The sequence below is a fragment of the Protopterus annectens genome, chromosome 9.part0 (assembly GCF_019279795.1).
Source record: "Protopterus annectens isolate FY-2018-M chromosome 9.part0, PAN1.0, whole genome shotgun sequence".
Classification (NCBI taxonomy): Eukaryota; Metazoa; Chordata; order Ceratodontiformes; family Protopteridae; genus Protopterus; species Protopterus annectens.
Window position 1 is genome coordinate 1127229914 of NC_056743.1, and position 27982 is coordinate 1127257895.

Consider the following 27982-nt stretch of genomic DNA (forward strand, 5'->3'; position numbering starts at 1 on the left):
GCCAGTTTCTGCTGAAACGAGGAGGTTGTACCTGTAAAAAATCTTTAACTGTCTGCATAGATTTTGCCTTTTCTTCCATTTTCTTTAAAACTTCCTCTGCTTTTACACCAAATAGCACATCTTTCTGCAATGGAGCATCCAATAACTTTGCTTTGACATGTTCTGGTAAGGCTTGCTCTTTTAGCCAAGCATGTCTATGTATTACAGATCCTGTGACAGCTGCTCTACATAAGGCTTCCAATGAATCAAAACCACACTGTAAGGTATGCTTTCCCACCTGTTCTGCTGCATGCAGCAAATCCTGCATCTCTTTGAAATCAGGTTGATCTGTCTGAGGGATCATTTTCTGCTTTAACTGTGTAATCAAGTACTGCTGGTATTTTAGCATGTAGAATTGGCAGTTTAAGGCCCTCATGGCCAAAGTGGCAGACGTATATACTTTCTTCCCCCATCTTTCTAATGCTCTGGAATCTTTTTCAGAAGGTAGTGGATTCTTAGCAGTAGAGGCCTTAACCCCTTTGGGACCCTGGGAAATGGTTTTGGGGTCTGCAACAGGGCTTTTATAGAGAAACTTATGAGAATCAGGAACTCGGTAGTATCTGTCTGGTTTAGCTGGTGCAGGAGGTAAGGAATCTGGGTTTAAACTAGATTCGGTGTAAACATCATCCAAAATGTCTAAAACTGGAGGAATTGCAAGGGGTCTATGCTGTGGAAGAAGAAGAAACTCACGGAGTCTTTTCTTAGAGTCAGAGTAATCTTGGCCTTCCCAGTGGAAGTGTTCCCTCATGGTGTGTAGAGTTTCCCCAAAAGAGTAGTCTTCAGGGGGGGAGACAGAGGGAATGGACTCTTCAGCATCTGAGTCTTCATAACGAGGGAAGGAATAATCCTGGTCCTCAGAGTTAGCTGAGGAAATGGATGCTTGGTCAGAGGAAGGATAATCTTCTTCCAGTCTAGGCCTTTTGTCAGGAGGGGGTTGGGAACCCCTGATAAGGGTAATTAAATCCTCAGCCATCTTAAGCATCTGTTTTTTTAGGCATAGGGGCCTGTGGGGGGGGGGGTCTATGGCCCCAGTTTCCTAACTTTTAAGGGGGCTTTAAGTTTAGCATAAGACTTAACAGAGATAGTTGTCGGTTTGAAGACAGCTTCAGAAACCGAAGGCCTGTCCAAAATCTCCGGATCACCGTCAGGGTTGGCGTCCGAGGGGTGAGAGGGAACCGGCTCTTGAGGCCCAGCTGATTCAATCTGGGAGGCCGTCAGAAGTTCTAAATCAGCGGTAGTCAGGGGCTGCGTAGGCACCTCGCTGAAAACCGGAGAACCTGCGGCAGGCCTTGCTGGGGCCTTGGTATTTGGTCTTGGCCTTGGTTGCCTGTCCTTATCCTTGCGTTTTTTATTCATTGCTGATGTCGGTTGCTCTGATGACATGCTATAGTTAAATTTTCTGCCAAAATAATGTCAGGCGAAATCTGCCCGACGCTTGATTGTACGTTTGTTGAACCTAGCACAAAACCGACAACAAGAGACGTCATGGTTTGGGCCTATGCAAGGAATACAATAAGAATGAAAATCCTTATGAGGTATTTGCTTCCCACAAGAAATGCAATTATTAACTTTGTCTGACATCAGTCTGAGGCATGAAAAGTTTCCCCAATGGGGTACTTAGCTTTAGAGAAGACTTCGGGCTGAAATTTGATTCGAAAATCTCAGGAGCTAGCCGACCTGCACTTGTGAACTGCTTCTGCTTCGGGCACCGCACGGCAAGAAAGACTGAAGAAAATGGCGTTGGCTGCCTCTTTTATCCCCCTGTCGCACTCACGTCAGGGAAGAAGCGATGACAACTGACGCCGGACCAAGACTTTGGGATTTGTCCGACTGCGGGACCGCCTGACGGCAGGATAACCCAAGTGTGATGACTGCAGCAGTATAACACGATGAACATCTGGTAGTGACTGGATCCCAGCCAGAAGTGTAGAAATCTCCTGGATCGCCTATCCATCTTGATATGGTAGTACACATCCTGGAGATCGATGGAGCACATCCAATTGTCCTTTCCCAAGAAAGGGAACTATGGACTGCAGTGTAACCATCCGGAACTTTGTCTTCTTGACAAACTTGTTGAGCCTGCTGTGATCCAGAATGGGCCTCCAGTCCCCTGTTTTCTTTGGTACTAAAAAGAACCTTGAATAAGTTCTGGATCCGATTTGGACTGCGGGGACTTCTTGGATAGCTCATTTTTCTAGCAACCTTTGAACTTCAAATTGCTTGTTCCCTTAGACTGGGTGGCACATCTGGGATGGATTTTTGTTTTCTGGGGAGAGGTGGCAAGGAGAAAGGAATACTGTACCCCCTGGATATTACAGAATGTACCCATGTGTCTTCTGTGATACTTTGCCAGGCTTCTGGGTACAGTGACAATCTGCCCCCGACTGCCTCCAGAGGTGGATAGACAGGTCTCCTTTCAGGAGCGCTGGAAGGGCCTACCAGAGAATGCATCTCTGTCACCCTGACTCTGCAGACCCCCCTCTGCCGCGAGGGTGGTGTCTCCTATTATCCCCCCCCCCCTCTGCCCCTGGGGAAAAATCATCACGTGTGTCAGGCAAAGCTCCCTGGGATTTCCGGAACCACATTTTTCCACCTTTTTGACCTTTGGGATAAAGTCTAGTAGGCACGGGAAAACATAATCCCATGGCAGAGAGAGTCTTGCTATCCTGCTTGCACCTGGTGAGAGTCTCTTTTACCTTGGGCCCAAACAACGACGAGCCATCAAAAGGGGCATTGGTAAAGGAGGACTTGAAGGGCTCCGCAAACTGACAAAGGCACATCCAGGAATGTCTCCATAGGGTGACTCCTCTGCCTGCTGCCCTGCTCACTCCATCAGCTGCATAGGAAATAAGCCGCATGGCTACAGAAGATAAGGTCGCAAGCTGAGAAGCAGTTCTATCTGTAGCTCCCGCAGCTGTAGGATCCTGTGGGGTATCTCCTAGCGCTTTCAGGAGATCCCTCTGGAGACGGGTGAAATGGGATAAATAATTCAGTGACCTAAAGGTAAAGGCAGCTGAAGAAAAGACACGCTTCCCATATCTGTCCATCATATGGGACTCCTTGTTTGGGGGATGGACAAAAAAAGAGGTTTCTGCTAATTCCTTCTTTGTGGCTGCTGCAACCAGCATAGCATCAACTGGCACGCCCTTAGTTAGGAAAGCTTTGTCATCCAGTGCAGTGATGAACTTATTGGGCCTCCACAGAACTGGTTCTATCGATTCTGGGGAGCTCCAAGCCTTTCGACTTACTACCCCTAGTAGTGGGTCAGAGAGTAGAGACACCCAAGATGTGGAGGGTCGGGAACCAAATGCATCCAGGTACACAGACTTATCTTCAGAAAGGGAAAGAGATTTCCAGCCACCCCTCTGCTTAAGGATTTCCAGGATGGCTGAAAAAGAGACATCCTCAGAGGGCGACTGTGGGGACCCTTCTGAGTCCTCCAAGTCTGTGTCAGATGTCAAGGACTCAGGGTAGTCCAAGTGCTTCATCTTGCAAGTCCTCTTTCGAGGGGCCTCCTCTGAGGGGTGCACTGGAGAGGTACTGGAAGGGGGGGGGTCGCCCAAAGGGGCATCCTGGGACATTGGTTCCTTACGCTTGGGGAGGAGGGGTGTTCAGAGGTGGACACTGGCCCAGAAGGGGAAGGAAAAGCTGGAGCAGAGGGTAGAGCAGTCTGAGGGGACAGCACACTCCATCACCTTGAAGGCACCATGATCTCAGCCCAATAGGGTCTCCGGCTCCAAAATGCCCGGAGATCTCCAAACTACGAGTGCTGGCAACGAGGCTGATGTAGGCACTGAACTCACCTGCATCGATGCTCCGAGTGGGAGAGTAGGATTCAACAAGGGTTAGATCTCACTCTCACCCGCAGAGCTGACGAGGGAGCGTCGGCCCCCAGATCCCTTGAGAGAAGGTGGCATTGAAGGCATCAGAGCAGATGTCGGATCCGAGAGACCCATGGTCTTTGGATCCAACGGTTCCACCACAATGACCTCCATGTGCTCCGGCTCTGAGCTCGGGTGAGACAGAGTAGGAACGGACGGTTGGCTCCACTTCTGTACGGGCTGCGCTCGATAAAATTTTTGCCAAGGCCATTGTCCTGAGAAGCCTCTTCACCACCCTCTCCACATCGTCATCTGAAAGGCTCCTGGATGATCAAGAAGAATGAGTGGCCGATCGGTGACTGTCCGCCACAGACTGGAGAAGCAGAGACTGTGGCACGGAACGCATCGGTTCCAAGCAGGGGGACCTAGACCTTTTATGGCTCCTAGATGGTTCTGAAGATACTGATGGAACTGAAGGAGATAAAGCCTTGTTGGACCCGATAGCTATTGGCACCAACAAACTAGATGGTTTGTTTTTGCCCTTAGACGGTTCCGAGACAAGAGCAGATGAAGATGTCAATTTGGGGGTTTTGTCTAATTTTCTTGCCCGAGTCCCTTCCTTAGACACCTCAAATGGCCCTTTCAACAATCCTTTCAAAATAAGCTTGTTCTTGTGCTCTTGCAGGACTCTAGAACTAAAAGCATGACAAATGGAACAAGAGTCCTGCAGGTGAACAGCTCCCAAACAGTAGAAACAGGTGGCATGACCATCAGTAAGAGACATCTTTTGGGTGCAGGAATCACATTTCTTGACTCCAGAAGGCTTGGATTCTTTACCAACTTCTTTTGACCTATTTATCACACAACACAACAGGATCACAAGATAGTAAAATAGAAAATATAGGTATACACCAAACATAAAACAAAAAAAATGTTTTTTAAGGGGAAGGAAACAGAAGGAGGAGAGTCTCTAAGTAAAACGAAAACTCCTCCAACCAAGGAGATGCCTCAAACTTAAACGGCTAGCTTCTTGAAGAAAGGAATAAGGCAGAGCCCTCTAACTAAAACGGGCTGAAAGGTAGGTCGAATCCACTAACTCAAATAGATTCATAAGATAGAAAGGGTAGACCTCAAAGAAAAGAAAACAAATGGCCTCAACAACAAACTGCAAGTAAACAAGTGACAGAAAGAGGGATAGACCGACAACAGATTCTACTAAGCTATATGAAAAACTGTGCTATCAAAAGGTAATTTTTATGAGAAATTACAAAGAAAATAATTCAACTTAGCCTGCACCAGTCGTCAGCAATCCCGAAGCTTCAAGCGGCAAACGAGACCTGGGTAACTCTCGCTAGGCATGTTGGGATAGGGTCTAGCCTCGAGCCAGTGGAAGCTCTTGAGCTTTAGAATGCGGCCGAGTCGGAGCAGAGGATTGGCTACAAACACAACCAACAAAAAGGAAGGAGAGATAGAGACAACATAACATCAACTTTTAAAGCAATGTTTTACTGTGCTGGCCATTTATTCCTGATGTACAAATCAGTCATAATGCCATATCAGGAGTATCTTTACAACTGTGTGTGTTACTTTGCCCCCTCAAACGGTTTTTCTTCCAAACTTTTCTTAAGCTCCATAACAGTAGTTTTTCGTGGAACATATACACACCAGCATAATCCTCCTCCCTTGCCAATTGTTCCCTACTACCACAAATCTACTATTCTTGTCTTTTATCCCTCTTCTACCACTGCTGAAGTCCCAGTAGTAATCAGTATTACTCCTTGATATTTTACATTATCCATCTTGAAATCCTTTCTTTCTGAAATGCACATGCTAATTTCTTTGCAAAATGTGTCTACTGCAGCGCTGCCACTTCCACTCTGCATTTCTTAATTGCCTACCTGTCTATTTTATAAATAAAGAGGACAACTAGGGCCCTTTTCAGGCAACATCTGTTACAAAATTAGCAAGCAACCATAAACATACATATTAAAACATTACTTGCAAATCTTACAGATGTTATTAGCACCGCCTTAGAAGCAACAGTTAGTACATGCCACGGATACCAAAATGTTATGTGCAAAAAAAAAAAAAAAAAATCATACAAAATATAGATTTCAAACTCAAATAGCAAAGTAATCAAGATACATGCAATTAAGGCATGACATCCAGTTATTTACATATGGCGTTTGCCAAGATAATTTCTTGAGCTCCCTGTGAAACTATGACAGGGTTGGTAAATACTTTGACATTAAGAGGAAGGGAATTCTAAAGATGGGGGTCCAACAACAGAAAAGGCTTTAGAAGAAAAATAGAAGTTATGTTCTTACCATAACGTTCCATGTTAGTTGTCTTCTTCTCGCCTTCTTCTTGCTGGATGGGTTCGGAGCCGACCTCGGCTCCGACTCGGCCACTCTAAAAGCTCGAGAGTTGGTTCCACCGGCTCGAGGCTCCCCTTATATCCCACAATGCTAGGCGTGAGTTACCTCAGATCTCGTTTGTAAGCTAGCCCAGCTTATAATAGTAACAGAATAACTATAAACAAAGTCCACCTCTAGAAACCAGGGAGAAGAGAAGGGTGACCTACATCCTGATCCAGGAAAATATGCACAGCAGCATATACCTAAAGTAAAGAGGTGGTAGAAAGAGAGGTCACAATCAAAACTCCTCTAGGTCTGTCCAGGCCAGGGGGAAGGAGGGTGGGGCCTTAGAAGAAGGCGATAAGAAGACAACTAACATGGAACGTTATGGTAAGAACATAACTTCTATATGTTAAGTTGTCTATCTCGCCTTCATTCTTGCTGGATGGGACCGTGTCCCTAGCACCTTGTCCCGGGTGGCCTAACGGAACAGACTCTTGAGAACAGTGGAACCAAAGTTAGCTCTATGCCTAGAAGCTAAATCCAACTTATAATGAGAAATGAAAGTGTGAGGAGTAGCCCAAGTAGCCGCTGCACAAATGGTGTCAATAGGCAGTCTGTCTTGGAAGGCTATAGAAGTAGCCAAAGCTCTGGTAGAATGGGCTTTAGGTTTGTTAGGCAGCTTTTGGTGTCTAATTTCATAAACAAGGGAAATCAGAGAAGTTAGCCATCTAGATAATGATACCTTTGAAACTGAAAGTCCCTTTCTGCCTTCTGCATAAGAGACAAACAGCTGGTCAGATTTTCTGAATTGTTTGGTTCTATCCAAATAGTACCTTAACTGACGATGAACATCTAGCCAATGCAATTTTTGTTCAGACCTGTTAGAATATTCTGGAAAAACACAGGAAGGTCAATGCTTTGATTTAGGTTAGGCCGAGGCTATCTTAGGTAAAAAGACGGGTTGGTTCGTAAAGATACCCTGTCCTTATGGAACAACAGATAAGGAGGTCGACAGCTGAGTGCATGAAGTTCTGAAACTCTTCTAGCTGAAGTAATAGCTACCAGAAAGTGTGTCTTCCATGATAGCAATTTTAAAGAACAGGAGGCTGCAGGTTCGAAAGGGGAAAGAATCAAAGAACTAAGAACTAAATTTAGGTCCCAAGGAGGAGGAGGATTTCTGATAGGAGGTCTGAGTAGAAAAACTCCCTTCAAAAAGGCTTTGCAAAGTTTGTGGGACATTATGGCAGACTCTGAAATGCCCACATGAAAGTTAGAAATAGCTGCCAATTGAACTTTAAGAGTAGAAGGAGATGAACCTGCATGGAAGAGTTCAGCTAGAAAATCAAGGACCATTTGGATGGAAGCAGTGAAAGGATCTATGTCCCTTCTTTGAGCCCAATAGTGAAACGTTTCCACTTACTCAAATAAATCTTTCGAGTGGAAGATTTATGGGAAGCTATCAAAATATCTCGAACAGAGTGAAATATTTGAGGAAGCCTGGCTAAGGTTGGAATTGGAGGAACCAAGCAGTGAGGTTCAGAGAGGGAAGGGAGCGATGAAACTGACCCGACTGATGGATCAAAAGATCTGGAACTAGGTCCAGATGCCAAGGTCGCTCCAACAGAAAATGATGTAGAAAGGGGAACCAAACCTGTCGAGGCCAATAAGGAGCAATGAGGATCAACGAGGCCTTCTGAGCGATAGCTTTCTGTATTACTTGAGAGATTAGTGGGAAGGGAGGAAATGCATACAGAAGTCCCCGGGGCCAAACTTGGACTAGAGCGACTCTGCTGGGCTGGCCTGGTAAAGGGAATAGGGTGAAATAATCTCTGCACTTGCTGTTTTGGGGAGTAGCAAAAAGGTCGCAGCAAGGCTGACCCCACTTGAGAAAAATTTCTCTCACAACAGAGTCTTTCAGAGACCACTCGTGAGGCATGAGGATAGCTCTGCTCAACTTGTCCGCGATTTGATTGGACTTCCCGGGGATGTGCATTGCTATCAGAAACCGCTGAGAAGAAATCGCCCATTGCCACAGTCTGAGTGCTTCTCGACACAGGGGGTAGGACCTGGTTCCACCTTGTTTGTTGATATACCACACTACAGACATATTGTCCGTCTGGATTGCTATCGTTCCCAAGGGAAGAGAGTCTTGAAGGGCTTGCAACGCTAAAAGCACTGCTCTCATCTCTAGAACATTTATGTGCAAGTGGCATTCGTCTGGTTGCCATGTGCCCTGGACAGTTCTGCCCTGATAATGCCCCCCCCCACCCGATCAGGGAGGCGTCCGTTGTCAAAGTAGCAACCAGAGGGGAAGGAACAAAGGGTCTTCCCAATAAGAGCTGAGGGGAAGACATCCACCACAGAAGATGATTTCTGCATGTTTGCGTAATCATAATGGTGTGGGGCATCGGAAGTTGCTGGTATGACCATTGCGTGAAGAGCATCCATTGAAGGATTCTCATGTGCAATCTGGCTAATGGAAGCAGAGGTATGGCAGCCGCCATAATCCCCAACACTTTCAGAACTAACCTGGCTTTGATTCTGTTGCTGCTGAAGAGGAGCGAGACCAGTTTGTGTACGTCTGTTATTCTCTGATCTGTTAGTCTCGCAGACATGTTGACTGTGTCTAGATTTGCGTCTATGAAGGTAATAGTACGACAAGGCGACAAAACAGACTTTTCGCAATTTATTGAAATGCCTAAATTTTGACAAATGCGAAAGGTGTAGTCCCTGGCCATTAGAAGAAGATGCTTGGTGGGAGCTGTGAGGAGCCAGTCGTCCAAATATGGAAACACCTGGAATCCTTGACGTCTCAGGTGAGAAGCTACCACTGCCATGCATTTGGTAAACACCGGGGCAGTGGTGAGACCAAAGGGCAGGGCCCTGAATTGAAAATGACTGGTTCCCAGCCTGAAGCGGAGGAATCTTCTGGAGCGTCTGTTCATTTTTATGTGATAGTACGCATCCTGAAGGTCTATAGAGCACATCCAGTTTCCTTTTCCCAATAGGGGAAGGATGGACTGCAGCGTGACCATCCGAAATCTTGTTTTCTTGACTGACTTGTTCAAGATACTGAGATCCAAAATTGGTCTCCAGTCCCCTGTTTTCTTTGGAACTAAAAGAACCTGGAGTAGATTCCGGATCCTTGCTGGTCTGCTGGAACTGGCTGAATTGCTCTTTTTGCAAGCAGCTTTGAAATTTCCAAAGCTGCAAGATCCCTTTGAGCAGGTGGAACATCTGGAAGGGATTTTTTTGATTGGTTTGGAATGCGAGCGAAGGGAATGGAATAGCCTTCGGAAATGATGGACTGTACCCATTTGTCTTGAGTCAGGGATAGCCAGGCTTCTGGGTACAGTGACAATCTTCCCCCGACTGCCTCCGAAGGTGGGCAGTCGGGCAACACCTCAGGGATGCTGAAAGGGCTTATCAGAGAAGGTTTCTCGATTGCCCTGGTTCTGCGGACCCCTGCCTCTAGGGCGACGTCTACCATTGTTGTTCCCCCCTCTGCCTCTGGCGGGGAACCGACTCTGTGCGTCAGGCGAAGTCCCTTGAGATTGTTTGCGGAACCACATTTTCCACTTTTCTGGCCTTTGGGGTAAGGCCTAGGAGGAGTAGAAAACGGACTCAGGCGGCAGAAAGAGTCTTGCCATCCGTCTCGCACCTAGTCAAGGTTTCTTTCACTTGAGGACCAAAAGAGATGATCCATCAAGCGGGAATTAGTGAATGGCGTTTTAAAGGGGTCCAAAGTTGCATAGCCGCATCCAGGCATGCCTGCGTAAGGCCACACCTGTCCCTGCGGCCCTGCTCGCTCCATCAGCCGCACAAGAAAGGAGGCATGGAGGAGTTAGCTATGGAGTTCAGGGTAGCCAGCTGAGTGTTCATCTTGTCTTGAAAACCCGCAGCCGTAGGATCCTTCAACATGTCACTCGCTTCTTTGATCAAGTCTCTTTGAAGGCGAGTAAAATGGCATAGGTAGTTCAGCGACGCATAGCAAAGGTCGCTGGCGAGAACATCCGCTTCCGTACCTGTCCATAGACCTAGATTCTTTGTTAGGGGATGAACAGGCACTGAAGGATCAGCTAGTTCCTTCTTGGTGGCAGCAGCTACCACCATAGCATCCACAGAAACACCTTTTGTGAGAAATTGCTTGTCAGTTGGTGCTGTTATAAATTTGGAAGGTCTCCTGGGGTAGGGTCCACTGAATCAGGAGCCGTCCAGGCCTTCTTTGCAACCACCTGCATGAGGGGATCAAAGGGGGACACCCAGGAGGTGGAAGGGCGAGAGCCAAATGCCTCAAGATACACAGATTCATCCTCCGAAGGGTTAAGGGCTGGCCAATTTCCCCTCTGTTTCAGGATCTCTAGAATGTCTGCGAAAGAGACATCTTCAGAAGGGGAACGTGGGAACCCTCGAATCCTCTAAATCTGTGTCAGAGGTGACAGACTCAGGTGAGTCTATGTGCTTCCTCTTACACTTTCTCTTCCTAGGGGGCTCCCCTGCCAATTCAGGGGAGGCCTCGGAAGAGGATGAGATCCCCACAGGGGATTCTTGAGGAGCTGGCTCTCTGCGGTCTGGGATGAGGGAGTGAGTCGACATAACCAAAGGCACCAAAGAGGGAGGGGCGGACGGAGCCGACTGTGGAGTCGAACAAGGTTCCAACACACTCCGCATGACCTCGAACGCACCCCTGTCCGGCAGAGCCAGAGGTCCTCGCTCCGAGAAGCTGAGAACCTCCCTCGGCACCGACAGAGATGGCTCCGAGGCCGATGTCGGAGCCGAACTCACCAGCGCCGAAGCACCGAGAGGGAGAGGGGGGTCGGACAAGGGTCCGATGCCACTCACCCCCTCGGAGCCGACGAGGGAAGCCCGGCGCTGAGATTCTTCAAAAGAAGAAATCGGAGCCAATGACGGAGCCGAAGACAATTGCATCGGCTCCGACGCTACCACAGTCTCGGTCCCGAGATGCCCCGGCTCCGAGCTCAAAGGAGTCGGAGGAGGAATATTTATAGGAACAAGTTGAGGCATCGACTGATGAGTCGGACTCTGGAGCATTTGGGCCAGTGCCTCGGACTTCAAAAGTCTACTCACTACCCTCTGGAGGTCGTGATCTGAGAGCCTCGATGACCTGGAGGAGTGAGATCTGTGTCTCCGTTCAGACAGCAGGGGAGACGCTGGAGCCGAGTGAATGGAGCCAAGGGACGGTGACCTCGATCTCTTTCTAGATGTCGGCTCCGATGGTCTGATCGGAGCCGACCCAGGAATCTCTAATGCCTCGGCTCCGGCCGGAGCCGAGGGAACCACAGATACTGCAGTCAAAGACTCATCGGCTCCAGCCGGAGCCGATGAAGCAGTAGGCTTCGAAGCCTTAGGCCTCGACTCTGAAGCTGGAGCAGAGGTCTTGGAAGCCTTAGAAGGTTTCCCCGATGACACAGAAAGGGAACCTTCAGGCTTAATCAAACCCCTTAAAATGAGTTTGTTTTTTCTCTCCTGCAGGACTCTAGGGCTGAAGCCATGGCATACAGCACAAGAGTCCTGCAGGTGTAAAGGTCCCAGGCAATACACACAAGAAGTGTGACCGTCTGTCAGAGACATTTTCTGACAGCACGAGTCACACTTCTTGAAGCCTGAGACCTTTGAATCCTTGGACATACTCAAGGAACCGAAGTGTAATCACACACAGAAAACACACACACAGAGATTACACTGATAGGGGTTTAAAAGGAATTATTTAAACTAAAGGGTAAGTTAAATTAAAACTCCCTAATGAAACACATACACACCCTAAGGAAGGGAAGGAAGGGCCCGAAGGCCTTTGGGAAAGAACTATAAGTTCTTTAGAAAAAAAGGGGGCTGGATAAAAGGTAGAAGGGATAATATCCACTACACTAAGGGGAAAGAAATATACACTAAGCTAGCTTAAGTCTAAAGAATTTAAACTAGTCTAACTTTCACTAACCTGGAGCCGGTAGAAAACACACCTCGATCGCTGTAGCGGCAAACGAGATCTGAGGTAACTCACGCCTAGCATTGTGGGATATAAGAGGAGCCTCGAGCCGGTGGAACCAACTCTCGAGCTTTTAGAGTGGCCGAGTCGGAGCCGAGGTCGGCTCCGAACCCATCCAGCAAGAATGAAGGCGAGATAGACAACTTAACATCAGCAGTGAATGTTGTGGAGCACAGAGTTTTTTTTAGCTTCCCTTGTATGGGAAGATAGTATTTTGGCTATATGTTCTTAGGCAGATGGACCTATTATTTTTGTGGTAGGCTTCTTAAATGCTGAATTAAAAATATAGCTTATTTTTCTACAATTATTGCATTAGAAGACTTGAAAGGGACTTCTAGCTGGTAAGAAAAAAAAAACATCTGTATGGACACAGTTACTTCCTTTACTGGGCTTTTAATTTCACTGAAGTGCACAAAGCTGAAGATTTAGTGTCCTTCAGTTCGACAAAATTTGGCCTCCTTATAAATTCATTTGCACAACATGAATTACATGGTGTGTGCCTACCTAAACTACTGCTGCCAATTCTCACATCTAAGACGATCAACTATGTCACATTCCCTCACTCAAATGTTTGGCTTTGTTACAAAACCAGTTCCTTCATTTACAAACAAGACTTTGAAATTTCAGCACATACCCACAGTTGCTTTATGATTTCTTAATGGTTAAAGTGAATGACAACTCTCAGACCTCATTACAAATACTGAGCCAAAGCTTTGTTCAGGCTGACTGGCTATGGAGGAGGCACTGTACATATTTCATATTTTTCCTCAACAGCCTTCTGATTAAAAGGAAGCAGAGCTCCCAAGCAGGAAATGCAACATTTGGAGAAGCATCCAAAGAGTTGATCTGGAGTGAACATTAACAAACCAGCATAAACGAGAAGCAAAATTGCTTCTTCAGAGATACAAGTTAAGCACACAACTGCAGTATTGCGAAAACTTGCAAACTATTGATGAAATAAAGAAGGCAGAGCAGCCTTCAAATATGCAGAACTTGCAGGGCAAACTAAGCCACATCACAGAACAAGATACAGATTGCTCTAAAGCACAAAAAACACATCTAAAAAAAATAATAATGATAATAACAATAATAATAAATAGAACTATTTACTACATCCCTTGATGAAGCATAAACATGGGAAGATTTAACACATTTTATAAAAGCCAAAGAGAAAAAAATGAGAATCTGTTAATGAAAAAAAAATACCACCTCCCTTAAAACCTAATTTAAGGGTTGAAAGTATGTTACAATCAGTACAGTTGCCATTCAGAAGAGAAGAAAACTCAAAAACAACATCTGGAAAGACCACAAAAGCACCTCACCAAGAGGATCAATGGCCTCAAACATATGTCCTATGCAGCCCGACTGAAAAAACTCCGGCTGTACTCAGTGGCATATCACTTACTCAGAGGTGATCTCTGCCTGACTTACAAAGCCATGTCTAACTCAGAATTGATGGACATGCTCCACCTAAAGAAATCCAAGTCACTGCGAGCCACGTGCTCTAGTGAGCTAAACCTCGCCACAACAATAAATAGAACATGCTGGAGGGATAGATTCCTGTCAGAGAGACTCCCCATGCTTTGGAACAAAATTCCTAACTACATTAGGCAGAGTCCCTCACTAACACTCTTCAAGAGAAGCCTTAACGAGTGGATGGGTAACAGAAAATACACCCCTGGGATCACTTCACTGGCTCTGCTTGATAGAGGCTCAGTTAATTAATCAATGAGGCGGCAAAAGCAGACACACTCTGGCTAGGCTTAAAAATGCCCTCGGGCAGATAGCCTAGTACCTACCTATGAACCTAAAAATTCCTAATTTACTGTGAAAAATGAAGTATTCATGACATAAATTTTGCCAATGACATTCACTAACACTAATAAAATAAAAAAGTGAAACAAACAGTACCTGAACACATCTAAACAAAATACTTTTAGTACTGTTAATACATCATTTAGCGCTTTCATCTGCATTCACCAAACTTCTTAAGAATAAATCTCTCATTAACTAACATCCCTTTAAAACTTGTAACAACCATGTGACCAACACTTTAAACCACATTTTAAAGACAATTTTTCTCATTGTGAACTCTACCATCAGACAACAGGAGTTGCTGTGGGGCTTCCTATGTCCCAGTCTATGCCAACATGGTCATTTTATACTGGGAACTCAGTGTTTTGTTCCCCTCCAAATTTGTTATTTGCTAGAATATCTATTTACAGGTTTTGGATGACATTTTTATTTTATGGAATGGGCCACTTTCTTTACTGGATGAATTCACTACACTTTTAAACAGAAGCCCTGACTTTTTGAATTTTACTTATAAATGTTCCATTGACAGCACTGAATTTTGGACATTATTGCATAGAAAAAATTGGTAAAGAATGGTTTTCCTCTGATATCTACAGGAAAGAGACAAAAACCAATCTCCAACAGCCATTTGTACTTTGAAAGCCGTCATTCTTACAAAAAAAAATAAGTGTAGTTAAGGTGCAAATGGTCTGTGCATCTATGTTAGTATCCAAAGATCATGAATTTTGCAATCAATTAGATCATGTAATGGATTTGTTTAAAGAAAGAGATACCCATTAGAATTACTGGGGGGGAACAAAACAGGTGGCTACTGGGATAGAGAGGACAAATGCACCCCAATATTTAAAGGTGCGTTAGCTAAACCTTGTGTTTCAAAAAGGTGCCTTATCCAGTCAGAACTTCATTTTAACATATTCCAGTGGGACCAGCACTGAACTATCCTCACCCACTTTGATCACATTAAATAGGTTGTGGGGTCCAACCAGTTTTGCATCTTTAAAATGGGTACGAACATCAAAAACAGATTAATTAGAAAAAGGTAAATTCAATTCCTCCAATAAGTTTAGTGCAAAAAATACAATTCATGTAGTCAATGTAAATTTATAAACTTTAAAGCTGTTGAGAAGATCTTTAAGGACATTTTAGACATTACCAAACTTCTTAAAGTAAACTGTGGTAACAGAGATATTGTTGCAACATGTCATCCCTGTGGGACATTTTATATCTGAAAGACTGGACAGTCCCTTCGGGAGCATATACATAAACATCAGAATGGCCAGTTGCAAAAATTCCCTGATGAAACACGCCTTGACTGGTCTGAATTTCAGATTCCAGTTTACAGTTTTAGGAAAAAACTGAAACAGAACCCTTCACAGGGAATTGAGAATTATTTTGAATGTAGAGAGCTCTGGTGATAGGTACAATTGGAAGCTAATGTGCCCCCTGGGCTTAATGATTCAGTCAATATCACTTGTTTATTTAAAGAAAGCTCTTAATCTGCAATAGTTGAAATGGGACAAGAGTAATAAACGTATTTTGTTTGGATGTTTCATTCACCATTTGTTTCACTTTATTTTAATGGTTATCTTTGGAGTGTGTGTACGAAATTCTCATTCCCCTGTGATATTTGTGGGATTTTTTACTATCACAACTAAGCACAATAGTTTCAATATTCTTAGAAAACTTTCTCCCATCTCAGGGAAACATTTTTTTAGTTCAAAAGAAAAAACAATCAATATGAAATGCTTCAGCAACAAGTTACAAGAATTTTATACCTCAGTGTGTCTCCATCAACCAGAACACGCTTGTATCTTTCCTGATAACGCACTGCTCGAACTTCTCTTATCTCTCTTATTCGTCTTCTCCAATTCAGAAATCTGTAATGCAGGTTGAAATCTTCCATGACAACTGCATATACTATATCTGGAAAAAAATGGTAATTTTTAAAACCTGCAAATTATCCAAACAGTGCCTTGACTGTTGACTGACTTTCTTGTAGAAAATACAGAGCACTAATTGAGGTAATGGTTGCAATCAAGTTGCCCACTACAATGTTGGGGTTAATTTCTGTGATTTTACTTCCTTACTGCACAGCTTTGAACAAACTTCTGTAGCAACAATAAAGCTCCAGGTTAAGGTCAGAAAACTCAAGTTGTACTTCGTAGGACTTGCACAGTTGGAAAACACTATAAACACCTTACATTATGGACTTTTCAGGTTAACGATATGATGCACACATACATGTTACAAACTTCACTTTTCTTTTTGTTCCCATTACAGCTGTCTACCATCCACTGTCTCTCACAGCTTCCTGTATTTATCATCCGTTTCATTTTTCCTAACACCAGTCTGACTTGCCCCTTGAAACATAGTTCCCATGAACAAGGAAATCCTTGGCATAATCAATGGGTGAAGCAGAATGCAGACAGAAGATTACAGTGTCCTGGTATGGCTTCATCCTGACAGCATCAGAATGCTTCTTTGAATTACCAAACCACTGTCCCACCCAGTTCCTAATATGCATTACAGACATCTCTGAATAAGTAGCATTTGTCTCTGCTAATTACTGTTAGCTCTTCTCTATAAAACATAACTTATGTACTTAGCATAATGACAGATCCATGTTGTCTGATTTTCATCATTTCAACTTATGGGAAGTCAGATCCAATCAGTAACAACCTCAGCACTGAATCTGAAGCTTCCAGGGATCTGACTCCTCCCCTACCCATAATTTCCTGTACTGCACTCCAATACCTCAGATTAAGTTTGTCAACAGAAAAGTATGTATACCTATTAAAGGGATAAGGTAGTCTACAAAAATACAGAAAATGGAAACGGACCAGGTAAGATGGTTAACATAACATGATAGTATTGGTCATAGACAATACTGGTTACAGACAGGATGCAGTGGGAAGGTCGCCCAATCATCTTGAAGCTATCCATACAAAATAATTTGGAAGGGGGCTAGAGAGATGGGAGGTTGAATCAGACAAAAATCAGACAACATGGATCTATCGTTAAGTAATGCATAACTTGCATACCCAATATTAGATATTTTTGTCTGATTCAACATATGGGACAGATTCCCAAGCTGTCTTACAGGGTTGTATCAAGGAAGGACAACCCTGAGGATGGAGGGGTCAAAAGAAGAGTAAGATCTGGATTGTAGATCCAGCTTAAAGTAACACAGGTATGCACAGTGGACCAGATCACTGCTGCACATGTCATCAACTGGTAGTCTATTAGAAAAGGCTGTTGGGGTAGCCATTTCTCTGGCTGAATGGGCCTTAGGTTTGGACTGTAACTGTAAACCCAATAATGCATAGACAAAGGAGATGCAATTTGACACACTGTTACTTTTTAACAGCTTTCCTTAGCCTAGCATTAGGGTAGGCAATGAGAAGTTGATCATATTTTCTACATTTCTTTGCTCAATGCAGAGAGAATCTGAGTTGGCAATGCACATCTTGCGTGTGAAGAATGTATTACACTTTGTTCAAAAACTTAGGGAAAAACACAGGTAACTCCACAGACTGATTTAAGTTAGTTAATGCTGCCACCTGTGGGACGGCGGATGGATTAATTCAAAGAGACCTGATCCTTATGGAGAACCAAGTATGGAGGCTTACATAAGAGTGCTTGCAACTCCAACCATTCACCTGGCAGAGGTAGCAGGAACCAAGACAATTGTTTTCCAGTTCAAAATTTAATATCGGTAGTAGCCACAGGTCAAAGGGAGGTTAAGTTAGGGCTGGAAGCATAATAGTAATATCCCATGGAAGTACTAGATCTCTACTGGCGATATGCAGCAGAAATGTTACTCTACAAAAAGTTTTCAAAATGTGTAAGGAAGTCACAGAAGCATCATTTTGTCCAGTATGAAAACTGGAAATTGCGTTGCCATCTGAAATACGATTGTAGAATAGCCAGAACCTTGTTGAAAGAGTTCTGCTAAAAATTCCAAGGCCAATGGAATGGCATTACAGAAAAAAAAAGTCCAAGTCCTCGGCTGTCACCCAAAACAAAAACTTTTTACATTTACTATTGTAGATCTTCTTCACAGTAGGTTTCTGGGAGGCTGTTATAACAGCATTACTGGGAAACCTGGTATCTCTAGCTAAAGTCAAAACTGGAGGAACCAAACAGTTAGTTTCATGGTAGCCTGATCCAGTGGAAGCAGTCCAGAAGAGGTGAGAAAGAAGATCTGGATATTGATCTAGTATCCAGAGCGGATGTACTAGTAGAGGCCACAGAAAGGGGAACCATGTTTGTCAGGGCCATAACAGGACAATCAGGATGACTTTGGCCTTTCAATGTTTGACTTTCTGAATAAATTTGTTTGTGAGGGGTAATGGAGGAAAGGCATACAGGAGCTCTAAGGGCCGACTGTGGAACAGAGTATCCATTGGTGATTGATCCTGTGGAGGGATCAAGGGAAAGTAACAGCAAATAGATCACATCAAAGTTAGTCCCAGCAGCTGAAAAATTAGCATTGCAACTGTTTGCTTCAGAGACCACTCATGAATAGTCCTGCTCAACTTGTACGCTAGAATACCCCAGAATGTGAGCTGCTATCAGAAAATGGTGTGAAGATATCATATCATCCACTGCCAAAACCTCATGGCCTTTCAACACAGGGGGTAAGAAAAGGTTCCTCCTTGCTTGTTGATGTACCACACTACAGCCATATTGTCTCATTGTATGGAGAGCACACCCTTGGGGAGGATATCTTAGAAAGCCTGCAACACAATGAGGACCGCTCTCATCTCCAAGACATTTATGAGAAGAATGGCCTGAAAGTTTTACCATATATTTTGGATAATTCTGCCTTTGAAATGCCCCCCATCCTAAGTGGGACATATCAGTGGTCACTACTGCTGTTGGTATTACTAAATGAAAAGGTCACCCTTGTGTTATTGAAGGCGAGGTATTCCACCACCTGATGTGCTGCGTAACAAATTCTTCTGAGACGGATACTGGTATGCAAAGAGTGAGGTGAAACTTCTAAGACCACTGAACTGCAAAGTATCCACTGAAGTATTTGCATGTGGTAACAAGCCATGGGACTCATTAATATGGAAGAAGTCATCAGACCTAGCAGGCATAGTATCAATAGTGCTGGAGAGTGGAGATGATGCAACACCTGTAAGGGTGTTTGACGAAGGGAATAGACTTGAAAGTTTGTCTTGGAAGGAACTGACACTTGTGGAAATTCACTGATATGCTTAGATCCACCAAACACTAGATGAGAAGGTCCAGGTGATATACCAGAGGATGCCTGGATGTAGAAGTTAAGAGCCAATTGTCTAAGTAAGGGAAAACGCGGATCCCAAGAACGCAGAAGTACGGCACCACCACTGCCATTATCGTGATGAACACCATGGGGGCTGTGGTGAGACCGTACAGCAGGGCACTGAATTTGAAATGATTGGCTCCCAGCCACAAATAGAGAAATCTCCTGGACTGCGTCTCTAACTTCACATGACAGTAACTATACTGGAGATTTATCAAGCACATCCAATCATCCTTCTTCTTAACAGGCAGTATGAAAAGAATTGTGATCATCTGGAATTTTGCCTGTTTTACAAAATGGTTGAGATTACAAAGATCCAGACTTGGTCTTGGGTCACCCATTTTCTTTGGAACTAAAAAGAAAGTACAGTTGTGTACACTTACTATAAATGTAGATGTTGGCTGCATGTTTTATAACCCTGATGACCTGACGTCATGGAAGAAGTGACAGCATCTGACACAGAAATCTGAAGACTGATATTCAGGCCAGCTGAGGGCTACCTGCAGGTAGATAACCCAAATGTGATGACTGCAACAGTGAAACACGAAGAACATCCTTGAGTAGTCTCTGGATCTTAGTCGGTCTTTGTAGACCAGTTGGAAGACTTTCTAGCAGCTTGGAAATCTCCATTGTTGCTGGTTCCCATTTACTGAGTGGAATGTATTATAATCACCTTGTTTACATAAGGACAAGAAAATGGAATTAAACAGCCTCTGGAAATTATGTTTTGTACCCACCTGTCTCTTGGTTTATTCTAGCCAGTCTTGGGGGGTGCAGAATTACATGTCCCCAAATTGCTTCCAAAGTGCAATAGCCAGGCATATGTCCAGGGGCACTGATAGGGCCTCTTGTGCAAAAGCAACCCTTAAAGGAGGAAATCTGCAGGAAACCTTTAAGGCAGAAAAGCTGAAACACCAAAAAAAAAAAAATAGGACAAAAATGTGATATAAAAAGACTTGAGCAAGAGGGTGTTTATAAATATTTGGAAACTGATGAAGTATCAACAATAAAACATGAACAAATGCAAATAAAACTTACTAAGGAATATTTTAGAAGACTTCAATCCTGAAAACAGCATTGGCATTGAGGAGCAGAGTTCAAGCTATAAACCAATTTGCTCTTCCTGTCTTAACTTACAGTGTTGGAGTGATTGACTTGCCCCAAAAGATGTTGGGTAGATTAGACAGTAAAAGAAGAAGGATGCTGCATGCTCATCAAGTGATGTATAAAAATCAGTGCATACCAAGATTATATATATTCCCCATTCCGAAGGAGGTACAGGCCTCCTTGAATCTAATTACATATCTAGAACTGCAATCGTGTGACTGCATAGATATTTGCTGACCTCACAAGACCCGAACACAGTGAAAGCTTTGAAACATGAGGAGAATAAATCTAAGATGACTTCTCTGCTTAGTCTGTCAGAAGTATAATGGCATCAACCGGGAATAAAAATCAAACCAGAAGTAGATGAAAATCAGGCAGCAACTGACTGTGCCAAATAAAAAAAGAAAGAAAAAAAAAAAAAAAGACTATAAAGGTGAAGGATCACATGAGAAGGCAAGAAATGTTGAAAATGCATAAATATAGTTGCAAGTATAGAAAACTCCTGGAACAACCTCATGTTGATCAGGATCAAATGCAGGAATGGTTAAAGGCAGGTGAATTCAAACCAAAAGATGAAAAGTTAATATTGGCGGCCCAGAATAATTAACTATGTACATGATGGTTTACAAAGTCTATTGAAGACGTGGGAGAAACAGACAAATGTAGGTTTTTTTGTAAAACAGAATTGGAAACCGTTGTACACCTTGTTGCTGGTCACGACATACTAATGTTAGAAGGACTCTATACTGAAAGGCATAACAATGTGGCAAGACTGCTGCACTGGAGATTGTGCAAACATTATAATACTGAAGTAGATGAAAAACACTGGAAACATGAGTCACAAAGCAGCATGGAAAATGATGAAGTTTACATCACGTGGGATTATCCACTACTACCAACAGTTCAAAAGACAGATGTGAGAAAACCAGATATAGTAGTCCATTAAAAAGAAGACAAAAGTAACATTGATCATTGAAATTGCTACACCCAGTGACTACAATGTGTTGTATACAGAGAGATGCAAACTCATAAAATATCAGGATTTACAGGCTTATACGTGAGCAATGTGGAAGAAAGATACCTAGACAGCTCCAGGAGTAGTAGGAGAAACAGGTCTTATAAAAAAAGAATCTACAATTGTATTTTGATACATTACCAATGCATGTAACTCCATACGAGCTGCAGAAGGAGTCATTACTGAGCACATTTGCAGGTGCTACAAAGAGCACTTCTGGCTAACATCAAAGATTGAAACAATACTAATTTCATGAACTTTAATCATATCTTGACTTAGGAATGGAGTCCATTCTTGTCATGGTATTAAAAACCCAAAAGACTTGGAGAAATTAAAAAAATAAAGGGACCACAGAAGTTCTGATTATGCAGTCCACCTCTGCCTCTTTGGCGATGTCAATTAGGATTCCCTTCATCTCTGTCATGTGGAGTCATATCGCCAGGAGAATCCAGTAAATAACTCTGACTTGCAAAACCACATCTTTGCTCCCACCCTCTGGTTCATGATACAGGATTTTTGAGGGGAGGAAAAATGAATGCCTACTGCAGTCTTACCATCCTTTTGACTCTTGGTCAAGGTGTCAATCTTTGGGACCAAAAAGCATGAAGCCATTGTAAATTCTTAAAGCCTTCCACAAAATCACAAAGACGCATCCAGGCATGTCGTCTGAGTGTAAGACCAGCCACCCCCTGTATTGGATACAAGATGCATGGCTACATTAGAAGCTAACTGCAAAGTTGAAAGCTGGGAGTCCACTGACTTTTGGACATCCACAGGCAACTCCAGCAAGAGACTTGGAAATTTCATTAGTCAAGTCCATCTGAAATCTGATAATATGAGCAAGATAGTTCAGTGACCAGAGTGCAAAGGTCGTGGATGAGTATGGCTGTTTCCCAAATCTGTCCAACACCCCAGACTCCCTGTTAGGAGGATGGACAGAGGAACTCTCCCCAAACAATACCTTCTTTGTGGCTGCTGCTGCAACCATGGCATCCAATGGAGGACCTTTACCCCATGCTTCCTGTCCTTGGGAGCTTGTAAAATTATGTCCATTTTATTGGGAATGGATTCCACCATGTCTGGGTCCTTCCAAGCCCGTTGAGCCATAAGATCAAGCAATGGATCAAAGGGTAGTACCACCTAAGATAACTCTGAGCTGGAATTAAAGGCTTCCAGAAATAAATCTTCAGTGGACTATCCCCCTGTCTGTTTCATAAGTTCAAGAAGTTAATGAAAGGTGACATCCTCAAAGACAGATCTGGGTGAATCCTCATCCTCACCCAAATCTGTATTCTCCACGACAGACTTTGGGCAGGAGTCTATGCGCCTTCTATTGCACATTTGTTTCTTGGGAACTGATTCTGTTGGGGAAACAGAAGGTCCAGAATCAGAATGCAAGCTGAGGAAGCAAGTACTTCCAGAAGCCTGTAGTGTCAACGTTCTGTCTGCCAAGATGAGAGGAAAATGGAGTCGCAGGATCCACCTTGAGTTTGGGTGGAACAAAACTCCAAGAGAATGTCCTCTTTTGGGTAAACATAAAACTCATTCAACTACCTCAAAGGCCGAAGCTGCCACTGGAGCACAGGATCTCTCTGGATCTGAGAATGAGAGAGGAAACTCAACCTCTAGTATCTCTGGCCCTGAAGCAGACCTCATACCCAAGTTGTTTAGTGCTGAAGCCCCTAAGGAAAGAGATGGCTTCAAGAATCTCTGGGTCAAACTCTACCCCAGAGGTTGGCACAGACACTGCAGCTCTGAGTCCCTCCTGATCTGAAGGCATTGGAGTCGAGAGAAAGAGAAGGAAGCTGTCGGCATCAAAGTTGAAAGTGCTGCCAGTGCTGAAGGAGGCACTTTGGAATGGGTCAGAGCCACGGGATGGAGCACAACAGGCAAAAGAAGTGGAGGGGGCAAGATGGCTAATGGTAGGCATGTTCTCTGGGAACAGTACTGATAAAATCCCATGCTGAATCTTCATCCTCTGGGAGGATGGCTGGGACAGAGAAGCTGTCTGTTCTGATCACCTAGCTGATTTCTGTGAGGGCCCGACTGGAGCTGATGGATCAGGGGATCATTTAGATTGATTTGTCTTTTTGTCTTTTTTCTTTACTTTAAGTTTACCTTTTTCTTTCTTCTTCTCTTTATCCTTACCCTTGTGTGGGACCTTATCTGAAAATCAAGCCCTGTCATGTTTCTTAGAAAGGGAGGTAGAAGAGGAAAGCCCAGCAGAAGTAGACCCTTATCTGTGGAGAGAGAGGTCCCTTCACCAACAATATGTCATGGCGAGCTTGCAAGGCTCTAGCACTAAAGAAGGCACACATACTGTGTTTCCAAATGGGCAGCACCCAGGCAATAAACACAAAGTGGGAGGATCCTGAGGGGGCAAGTCATGCTGACATTCTTCTGCTTCTTAAAGGCTTGAGATTCAACAATGATGAAAACAGAATGTTAGCTAGAAAAACACTAGACAAAAAATACTACAATGTACTATCAAGTTTACCAGAGCTGCACAGAGGTAAACAACTTGCAACTGATCTGCTGTGTTATCTGAAGCATCCACTGCTTTCTACTGCAAAATTATCATTTTTACTTGATCTGTACTTCCTGTACTGCGTTCTGTTATTTTTGAACTACATTTTTGCTGTTAGCTGCACTTTTTAGCCTAGCATTTGGTTCAGATTTACTTGAGCCAGTCAGTTTTTGCAGTTTCTGAGCACTAATCCAGTATTCATTCACAAAAGAGGGCCTTTCCTGCACCCTTGTGAGAGAATAGTGTAGCCAAGGACCCATGTGACTGGTAATTGTTGGCCCAGGTCCCAATCTTGTGCACTTTCACTGGTTAGAATGTTTTAAATCAGTTTAATTTTGTTGCTATTTATTGGCTGCATTTGCACTGTGCGCACCACAGTGCACTACCACAGTGGCGCTTACCACTGGTAGTTACAGAAGCTAAGTCCAAGATAGGTGCATTTTTCCTTAGTCAACTGCTTGTGTTCCATCTGAGGCTTATTATTGTGCTTCAATGCCTGGAAAAACATCCAGCTGAGCCTCCGAGGTACCAATACAAGTCTCACCCTCTAAGCATCTCACAGCTTAGAACTTCTACTAGTCCTTCAGCCATACTCTGGTCCTCTAGTCCTCTCCCAGTTACTGATCACAGCACAACACCTAGTATCATGGATGGACAGTTTCCCACAGTTTCTCCAGCCGGCCTGGTCAAAATGGGCATCCTGAGGCAGTGTAGCAATTGCCACATATACACTGACAACCCATTACTTCTACTTCACACAAATTCAATATGTGAGACATGTATCTATATTAAGAATCTAGAATCTGTGCTCGCTCACAAATCAGCACATCAGAAACTGAGGGTGTCAGCTCACACAATTTACCTAATGCACCAACCATGCACACAGCACCTAAACACACACATGCAGAGGTACTCACCAGAAGCCTACCTAAAGATCAGAGACCAGCCAAAACAAGCATGATTCACATAATTCACTACCAGCTGAACACAGTACACAACATGCACCAGTGTCTCACCTAACAAGCCCTTAAAGCAACACATAAAATCCAACGTTTTGATCATAGGGGACTCCACTGTGAGACGCACAGATGTCCCACTCATCTGGCTGGATAAACGAAAAAAGTCATGGTCAGCTGTCGTGCTAGGGAACCACCACATCATCACACATGCACTCAGGTCTCTCAACAGCAGGTACTTTTATGACTCTGTCATAGCCCATGTTGGTGTGAACGACCTGAGACATACCTCTCTGGACCACATGAAGAGAGGCATAACTGAGCTGTCTGAATGCAATCTGGGGCTCACTGGTTCCAGGCGGGTATGTCCCTAGCTTTAAGCAGCATTCTACCTTCACCTAGGATGATGCCACAATACAGACAAAAAATGACTGATTTCAACAACTGGCTTAGTTTCTGGTGTCATTCCAAGGGAATCCAGTACCTGCCAGCCTGGGATGATACGGTTGACAGACCACGATGCTTTGCCAGAGATTATCTTCACCTGTCACCTCTTGGCTTTCAGTTAATGGTTAGGCACTTGCCTCCCCATAGTGCCATTTTTAGGTAATGTCACAAGAACAACATTCCAAAAGTAAAAATATCCTTGAAAAACAACTTCAGGGTTATTCTGCTAAATGCTAGTAGGCTAAATCGGAAACTGCACTCATTGGAAGCATTCCTCACTTTGGAAGATGCAGACGTCTGTGCAGTCACAGAGACCTGGTTCAAGGCCAAGGAGAGCACCCCAGCCATGCCAGGTTACAATGCCTTCCACACGTTCAGATCACAGAATGAACACCAGTGTTCTCTCCTGTCCATCTGATGAATCTGGGCATCTTGGGCAATATAACAATTGCCTCATGTACACAGACAACTCTCTCCTCCTACCATCCAACACCACAACCTGTGAGAGATGCACTTATCTAGCCAAACTGGAGGTAAAGCTCTCTCCAACAAAGACTGCACTTGACAGTCAAGAGGAGAAGGTAAACACTTGCACCACATCACACTCATCACATAGTCCCACTAAACCTACACCAACAAAATCCACACATGGAAACACAAAAACATTTGCAGAGGCTCTCGATAATAATCTTCTCAAGCAACAGAGACCTCCAAAGCAAGCAACCTCCACCTCCCCAACACAACCCAAATGACACATAGCCCACAGACTCAGTGTGCCAATAAACCACAGCCCATAAGGCAAATCAACATACCCAACACACTAGCCATAGGTGACTCTATAGTCAGGGCACACTAATGTCCCACTCACCAGGCTAAACAAGGAGAAGGTTATTGTCAACTGCCTGTCGGGTGCCAGGATCCGCCACATAACCCATGCACTCAGGTCACTCCACAAGTACAAATATGACTGTGTCATTGTCCATGTTGGTGTGAACGACCTGAGACATACCTCCCTGGACTACATGAAGAGAGACATGGAAGAGCTCTCCGATCTTGTAGCCCAGGCAGGTATGACCCTAGCCCTGAGTAGCATCCTGCCACTGCCCAGACTTATACCACAATACAAGGACAAAATGACTGACTTCAACAATTGGCTAAGCTTCTGGTGTCATTCTAAAGGGACCCAGTATCTTTCTGCCTGGGACGACATGATCGACAGACCACAATACTTTGCCAGAGATGGCCTGCACCTGTCGTACCTGGGATTCCGGATACTGGCAAAGGCTCTTGCTGTCCCACAGAGCCTTTTTTAGGCAAGGTTAAAATGACAAATTCACCACTGTAACAGGAACAGGCAAGCAAAAACTAAGGGTAATGCTACTCAATGCTAGAAGTCTAAATCTCAAAATGCACTCACTAGAGGAACTCCTTAAAATGGAGAACATCAATATTTGTGCAGTGACTGAGAGCTGGTTCAAGGCTCTAGAGAGCACCCTTGCATTACCGGGCTACAACTCATACCACACTTTTCGGCCATCTAACCTGGACCAGAACACCAAAGGCGGAGGTGTGTCCATATTCATTATGCATATCCACACCTTCAGGCTAGTTGCGCAGCATAATGCATCCGAGGTTATCCAACTGCAACTAACTCTAGGCAAAACTGCAATCCAAATTGTGGCTTGCCCCAGATTCCCATCCTTTCCCCAGGATTCCCACTTCTTTTTTCTTGATATACTGGAAAATATTAGGGTTCAACCAAACACCCTAATAATGGGCGATTTCAACTACCCCACCATTAACTGGGAAAACTACTCATGTACTAATTCCTTCGCTCAACGTTTTCTGGAATTCATAAATTCCAATGCCCTGGATCAACTTATCCTCACCCCCACCAGGGGCAACAATATCCTACACCTAGTCATTATCAACTCCTTGCTGGTCAGATCCGACCATAAGCTAATCACCCTAGATATCTGCATCCCGCCTCCACACACCATTAAGGAAACCACTGTAAAAAATTTCTCCAAAGCCAACTTCAAGCTTTTTAAGACAGAAGTGGCGAACTTCATGACACCCATACAGATGGACAATACAGTTACAACTGCTGAATCCTACACAAATGCACTCTACACGAGTGCATGGATCGTGCTATCCCAAACAGAGCCAAGATGCTATCCTCCAAAAAAAGGAAGCCAATCTGGTAGTCCCCTGCCATAAACTCTACAACAGAAGGAGGAAACTGTTGCAAAAGAGAGTAAAATCCCATGAGTGGAGGAACTGCCTGGTCAGCCTCAGTAATAAACTGAGATCCCTTATAAGATCCTCCAAAGCTAGCTACAAAAACAAAACCGCCACTGATTCTAAGAGCAACCACAAAGCATTTTATAGCTATGTCAAGAATCTCAATGGCAACACCCAGATCTGCTCTGAGTTACAGCACAATGGCATGAAAATTACAGAACCAACTGATATTGCCAACATCCTGGCAGATAGGTTCAGTGCTAACTTTACTCCCCTCTTACCCCCTAGAGGGCCCATATCTATACAGGAAGAATGCAGAGTCCCTGTAATCACATCTATGCAGGTAAAACCTAC

General features: G+C 44.1%; 1 protein-coding gene across 1 annotated transcript in view; it reads right to left on the reverse strand.

Annotated features, from left to right (window-relative positions):
- The window catches only part of SPRYD3 (SPRY domain containing 3), a 2261394-nt gene that overhangs the window by 1913147 nt on the left and 320265 nt on the right, over positions 1-27982 (reverse strand). The window contains 1 exon segment of the mRNA XM_044083977.1: positions 15815-15962. Coding sequence (XP_043939912.1) covers positions 15815-15942 — 128 coding nt within the window. The 5' untranslated portion in view covers positions 15943-15962.